Here is a 7,281-nt window from a genome sequence, read left to right on the forward strand (position 1 = left end):
TGTGTTTTAGAGAGGTTTAAGGTTGTGTCTTCCAGCAACAATCTAATTTTAAGTTTTTGGCTTCTCAGAGTGTGTATGGTTAATATTGTGTGATATATGTTTTTGGCTTTGCTCTACAAGGAGAAGATATTGATGAAGCAAAGCATGTTTTTACAGCATTTTTGTGCAGCTTGAGCTTTAGCGCGGTTTCTAAGTATTTGTCACAGCAAATCTAGAGTTGATTGCTTAGATGTAAGTGTGGTATAGCAGCACTTACTCCATTTTTCAGTCTTTTCCCCTGGCATGCAACTCCAGCCATTGGCAGTTTGGTTCATTATTCCTCACACTTTCTCCTAATATATTCCACTATAACTAATATATGCAACAGACAGTTGTGGAAGAAGCAGGTTTTCGGTCACTGAGAATTTTTGGTTTGTGTATCTTAGGGTCTCAGTTACCCTACAGATACCCAAATACCATGTGGTATTTCAGATATGAACTAATTTTTCCCTTTTACCCCAGATTTCTCTTCAGGGATAACATTGCAGCGCATGTTGCTGTTGAAAATCTGTTACCACACTGAAGTGGGAACCTCTGCATTTTTTACTATGAATATTTTCTCTATATATGTTAGCCTTTCAGTATCATAATTACACACAAATACTATGTAAATTAGTGGCCATGTAAACGTAATGATTATCTAAATCATATAATTGATGCCTGGTAGTACCCTGTTGAAATAGCTGCAGTGGGGTTCTAGATATGATCTGGGCTGATGTCATGGAAAGAACAGAAACTGCAGTATTAATTTGAGGTATCTTGCATATTATTGCCTATGATACTACTAATCACACAGATTACGTACATTTTCCACTTAGGTTTCTTCCTAACCCACTCTCCCAGATGTACCAATGTTTTTCTCTTAGACCAGTTTCTGAACACTTCTACTGTAGAGAGTGCTTAGAAGAAGTAAGGGAGCATAATCTCTTTAATTATTTGCTAGTTTAGTGCAAGGGAAAAAAGAAGGAGATAAAGCTTCTGATTAAACAAAATTATACAGAAAAAAATAGCTATAAAAGTTTTAAAGAATACACTTACAGTGAATTTTTATGGGAAAAAAAGAAAACAAAGGAACTCATGAAAACCGCTATTTTGCAAAATTATTTTTGCTGGGACAAACCATATTTCATCATTTTCTCTGGAAACAGTCAGTAGCTTGGGCTTAAGAGAAGGAGGTTTACAAACCTTTATCTAATGGGATGTATATTCTCCATGCTAATAGTTGCAGCTGTTTGCATAATTGCTCAAGTCAATCTTCAGTGCTGTGTGTGATAATTCCAACCTGTTCTCATATTCTCAGTGTTAGTAGCCATGTAGGAAGCTTGTGTTGTTCACCTTTGACCTGCTTACTTGCAGGCTGACTAGGATGAAGGCAATACTGAAGTTTTTTTAGAATGAATGGAAGATGATGATGAGGATGGTATATTGCAGAAAATTGGTTTGGAGTAAAATTTTAAGCAATCATATAGTTGCAGGGTATCAATAATGCTGCATTTGAGAAAAAGGAAACTCAGTAGATTACAGTCTTCTATTTATTCTTCATGCTGGATTTGATACAGCAATGACAACTTAAAAAAAAAAAAAAAAGTGAAGTTTCATTTGTTGTGTACAGATTCCTAGGCAAGTAGTGGTAAAGCTTGGGGTGCAGAGTCCCTTTCACCTCCTCCTCACTGTTGTGGGTATATTTGACCTTCTGTGCCTTACAACAAATGAGCTAGAGTTAAAGAATATAACACGGAGAAGGTATTGCATTGCCTATTTCAAAGTTGTTCATTTAATAGGCTTCTTAATTTAACTTAAAAGAAAATAAGTATATGTTTATGTGTGTCTCTGAATATGAAGTTTTCTTGAAAGAGTTCTGAGAATTGACAAGATATCATTGAGGTCTTCTAACAAACTTAAAAATTCCAACTGTTTGAAACTAACAGCATAAAGATGTTAAAGAGATTAGGGTAAGAGCTCTGAAGCAGGAAACAAAAGCTGTTTACGTATACTCAGGTCAATATGCACATACAAAATAGCAAGTTATATTCGCCTTGAAACATAACCTTTCTATAAAATTTTCTTGAACTCATCTGGAAATATAAATTATCTGGTACTAGCAGTTTAGAGTGAGTGTTGCAGTTCATCACTAGCACATAAACTCTTGAATTTGTATGGAAACACTTCTGACAGGACTGCTCCATTTACTCTCTATTGAAGAATTTAATTGACAGGTTTTAGCAGGTGTTTTATATTTTCAAAATTTTTGGATGACTATAGAGTTAATATTCAATATTGACACTTCCAATTTAATGAGCACTAGAACCATTCTTTGAAGGAAGTAACCTCAAGAAAATGGGGATTGACTTAATGAGGGTAGTATTTTTATAACTTGGTCAACTACAACTAATTTGGTAATGTTTATTTCCTTAACAGAGAGAGCAATTTGTGTAAAGCTTGTCTTATGGTCATGTTCTACTAAAATAACAATGTTAGCAGTGTACTGCCAACAGTGTCTAGTTACTTCTTTGAAAACTGAGACTTTCAAAGTGCACATGTACATTGTTTCAAACTTCATCACTGCTACTAATCCATATTTATATAACTGAATTTTTAAAAGATCAAAGGTTAAGAGGTGCTTAGCATTTGGAAAGCAAAATGCCTTAGCTACCTCTAATATTATAATCAGTTGTCTTAATTTGAGACACTAAAGCTTGAAAATATGACTAATATTCTAAACAACTGTTCATAGACAGCCCCATTGTTATGGAGTCTATTTGGATTACTCATTACTTTCTGAAGTTATACTTGAAAAATCTGAATATACAAAATGTTAAGAATTTACACAGCTTACACTGTATAGCTTTCCAAAATACAGTATTCGATATTAAGTTTAATACTGATGAAGTAGTAATGACATGCAAGGTAGGTAGACTTTGTATTTGGTATGCCTGTGATGGTTTTTTTCAGGATCTTGGTGAAATTACGTTTATATACTTGTTTCAAACTGCATACACTTTTAAGATTTAAGCATTGATGCTATTGGCTGATCAGAAAGAAGCTGTCAAAAGACATGAAATCATATTAGAACCATAGGGCCTATGTTATATGTACACACTTTGCATATGGCGCACAGCTTTTTAAGCAAGGTAGTGTTGGTACATAAGGTTCTGCTAAAAATTGGACAGAGAGAGCAAGATTTGTAATGTGAAGCCCTATCTTATGTTTATAAGTAGTAGGTATGCATAAATGTGTGACTACTGAAAAAATCCTGTGATGCAAGAATCCTTTGTTATATTGTGCAGTCTGCCCTTAATAGAGGTTTTTTCAAGATCAGCAATAATTCAGTGAATTTAGTTGGTTGAATATTAAGTCTTTGGTTTGATTTTTTTTCCTGTTTTTACATTTTATGCAACACCAAACTTTTGACAATTCCAGATTATTGGTTCATGCATTAAGCTTTTTGAAAACAATTTTCAAAGCCAGTATTGAAATCAGTGAGAGTTTTTCTTGTGCCCTAACTACTGTTTTCTAAAAAACTTTTAGCAGCCTGTAATAAATGCAGATGGTTTGTAGATACTGAAGAATATAAATCCATTTCCTAAGAAAACGTATCTCTCCACATGTTATCAGAGACTTGGACAGCTTTATCTCCTAAGAATATATAGGCTTTACAGTCTTCAGAACATTTCTTTCTGAGAAGGTAGGACCGTTTCTTTAGTTGATAATTACAGAATGAAAATTATATTCTGAGGAACTAGTATTAGTCAGGACTAAGTAATCAGTTGGTGTTGATCAGTATTGCCCTGCTGACTTTTTAATATTTTTATTTATTTTTATTATTTTTTGTTATTTTTATATGACATTGGAGATCTGGCCATTAGAAGATGCTGAGGGATAACCTTATGTAAAAAGTTTACTGTACCAGAAAAGAATTGCAGAACTAATTGAATGCTATTTGTATTAGGAATATAGTAACATGCAAATGTTTTGAAGGACCTAGTTCCAACATTGCATCTTAGCTTCCTTCACCTCAAAAGAACAGTTTGTTAAATCATGAAAATATTGTTCTGTCAAGATACTTATTTGATACTGAAATTACGATTAATTTCTGAATTGCATCTTATCACCCGCATCCAATGCTGCCCATGGATAATGCTACCTCAGTGTGATTACATGTATATGTATTTATGTAACTGAGGAAAAAAATATGCTGAACAAAGGCTTGATGAGATCTTTTTCTTAAGCCTCAAAAAAACAAAGCTACTGCAAAATTAAACAAGGTTTGAAAATGAGACATCAGGGAAAAATTGAAAGATTAATACTTTTTTGCCAAAAATTTATTTTCTAAATTAAATAAAAATACTTAATTTCTGATTAAAATACTAAAACATCTGATCAGCTGCAGTGATAGTAACCAAAAACCAAAATACTGAGAACTCATTTAACATGGGGTAAGTTCATTTGAAGATCATATTTGAACACTGTATTGTAAAAAAAAAAAAAAAAAATGCAATGACTGACCTGTATAAATTATACCTTAATTGGCTGGCATGGCTTCCTTTAAGAGTGTGAGCTGTTGGTAACATGATGACAAACACACATGAATGAAAGTTAATAGGTGTTAGAAAGCATACTCTTATCCATAAGTGCTACTCCAGCTGTCAAGGCATTTTAAAGCATGATGAGAGAGTCCAGCACAGAGCCACCAGGATGATTAAGGGAGTGGAGCATCTCCCTTCTGAGGAAAGGCTGAGGGAGCTGATTCTCTTTATCTTGGAGAAGAGGAGACTGAGGGGTGACCTTATTAATGTCAGGAGGATTCTGTGATTCTGTGTTTTCAAATGTATGAAGAACTTTCTTTTTCTTGCAGCATTAGGTACATTTAATGTTTTGAAGAAATTTGTCTAATGAGTGTCCAAGTTGGGTAAAATGCTACCTGTTATCACACTTCTTATCACTGATATTTTTTTCTCACATAAAATTGAAATGGGCTTGCATGTTCATTTTCAGCTGTCCCTTCATGCACACAGTTTTGTGAGTTAATGTTTCATATTTATTTTCGTTTTTCCATTAATTTCTTCCTCTTCAGGTGCAATCTAGCTCCTGTGGAGGAGTTTGCTGCCGATGTGGGAACTAAATCTGATTTTATTACCATGAACCCATCAGTTGTACAAAGAGCATTTGGAGGCTTTCGGAATGAGAGTGACAGAGCAAAATTTGTGCATAGACTATCCATGCTGAATGACAGTGTCCTTTGGATCCCTGCTTTCATGGTCAAAGGCGGAGAGAAGCATGTGGAGTGGGTTAATGCATTAATCCTTAAGAATAAATTGAAAGTGCAAACTGCCTATCCATCACTGAGACTTATTCATGCTGTCAGAGGGTAAGTGTCTAGAAAAGACTGGACTGTCCTTGGCACAATGAAGCTCGTAGCTACAATTCCTAGCAGGCAGAAAAAGCTCAAGTAAAATGTTAAAAGGAGGATGATGTTTCCATTATTGTTGAAATGGATTGCATTTATGAAAAAATAGGTTTGTTTGGTACTGTACATTGTCCACTCAACCTACAAACAGCTGAAATGCATTAGCACTTTTATGTACAAAAATTTTTTATTGTCATTATAGTGATAAATTAATGAAAAATAGTCTGAATTCAAAAGACTTCCATCAGTCATCAGATAAGAGGACAATGAAAGTGCTACATGTCTTCTTTTGGGCAAGACTATGGAGATAAAAACTATAATTTAAGTAGCATGGGGGTAGGTTCACAACCATGTTAATAATGCAGTCTTGGCAGATCTGAAAATAATGAGCTCCTTCCTAAAATATCTAGGATTTTGTAGCAGTCTTTCTCCTTTTGAATTTGGCCAGATGCTTGGCCAATGGAAAAATATTGATCAGAATCACTGAAAATGTTAACATAACCAGTTGTTAAAAAAAAAAAAAAAAAGCATCTATGCTTTGTGCAGAGACTTTTTTTTTCAACCCCATAATTAAACAAGACTGCCAGATGAAGGCTCTGTTGTCTTTGTCACTACAGGTACATAGGGCTATGCGTGAAGAACATTCAGAAGATTACAGTAGTGCAGTATCTGTTTCTGTAGTGAATTACAACACTATGATAATATTCAGCTTGAGTTCCTTGAACTATGCTGTTTGTGGGATTTTGAGTATTGGCTTGTACACCACTTAACTGATTATGTGTCTGCCTAAAAAGTTGCTTCTAACACAGCAGCAGAGATAAGATCAGAGGGGATGTTCGAACTGTTACCCCGATCTAGTATAAGAGTGTAAGAATGAAGCTTAGAAATATGTTTTTCTTCAGGATACTAGAACTTTTGAGTATGCTCTTCTCCTTCTGCCATGTCTCAAATAGATTAACTGTCATGTTCTTCATGTGATACACTTCTGGCACTGGAAAAAAAACTAATCTGTTCCCTTTGGAATTTGGAAATATTTTGGAAATCTTGTAATTTTTTACTGAGTTTCTCAGTTTCCATAGTTGTCTGGATAGTTGTTTTATTACACAGATACACTTTAGCTTGATTATGTTGAATCTTCAAGTATTCAAAATGCCTGTAAGAGATGAATAGGGTTTTGTGTGTCTATATAAACCTGAATAAATAAGGTAACTTCCAGTTTGCAAACAGCTGTTCTCATCTCTATATGCTGAATCTGGGCAAAATTATCAAATGTAAATGGTAATTCAGAATGTGCAGCCTTTCAGTTGGCCAACTTGAAGGTCCTTTATGTGACTTTGTCTTAAAAAATAAGAATTAGCACCTACATTGTCTCTCTGAAAGAAAAGCGACAAAAGCTCTACCCTCAGAATTGGTGTTGAGAATTCAGACTATGCTGTATTTGACATTATACCTAGCAGTGTCATCTGATATGACTGCACAGATTTGTCAGGCTGTTGAATCTGTGCTTTAAACCTTAGGGCCTCCACTTTAAACCTTGTTGTTTAATCACCTCACTTTCCTTTTTTTGTTCTCATGGGAAGTAACTGAATATCATAATATATTCTTCACTGTTATTTTTTGTAATTTGAATAAGAACAAAACAAGAAGTCAAATTTATCTTTGGTCTAATTCTTGACTTCACAAAGTGAGGTGCATGAGGTGATTATGTCATTATGAATCAAGTTTGGAAATGATACAGTTAACAGTAATACATTTGGAAGAAACACTCTAGATTTCTTGGAAGGCAGTCTTAAAACATCAGCCCATAATAATGAGGTGTGTATTACAGTAAAGTT

The 7,281-nt window shown here is 34.3% G+C and overlaps 1 protein-coding gene across 1 annotated transcript in view; it reads left to right on the forward strand.

The window, feature by feature from the left end:
- The window catches only part of ST8SIA4 (ST8 alpha-N-acetyl-neuraminide alpha-2,8-sialyltransferase 4), a 44,482-nt gene that overhangs the window by 19,039 nt on the left and 18,162 nt on the right, over nt 1-7,281 (forward strand). The window contains exon 3 of the mRNA XM_010165763.1: nt 5,114-5,407. Coding sequence (XP_010164065.1) covers nt 5,114-5,407 — 294 coding nt within the window. The remainder of the gene's footprint in view (nt 1-5,113; nt 5,408-7,281) is intronic.

This window comes from Antrostomus carolinensis, unplaced genomic scaffold (assembly GCF_000700745.2).
Source record: "Antrostomus carolinensis isolate BGI_N321 unplaced genomic scaffold, ASM70074v2 scaffold1624, whole genome shotgun sequence".
NCBI lineage: Eukaryota > Metazoa > Chordata > Aves > Caprimulgiformes > Caprimulgidae > Antrostomus > Antrostomus carolinensis.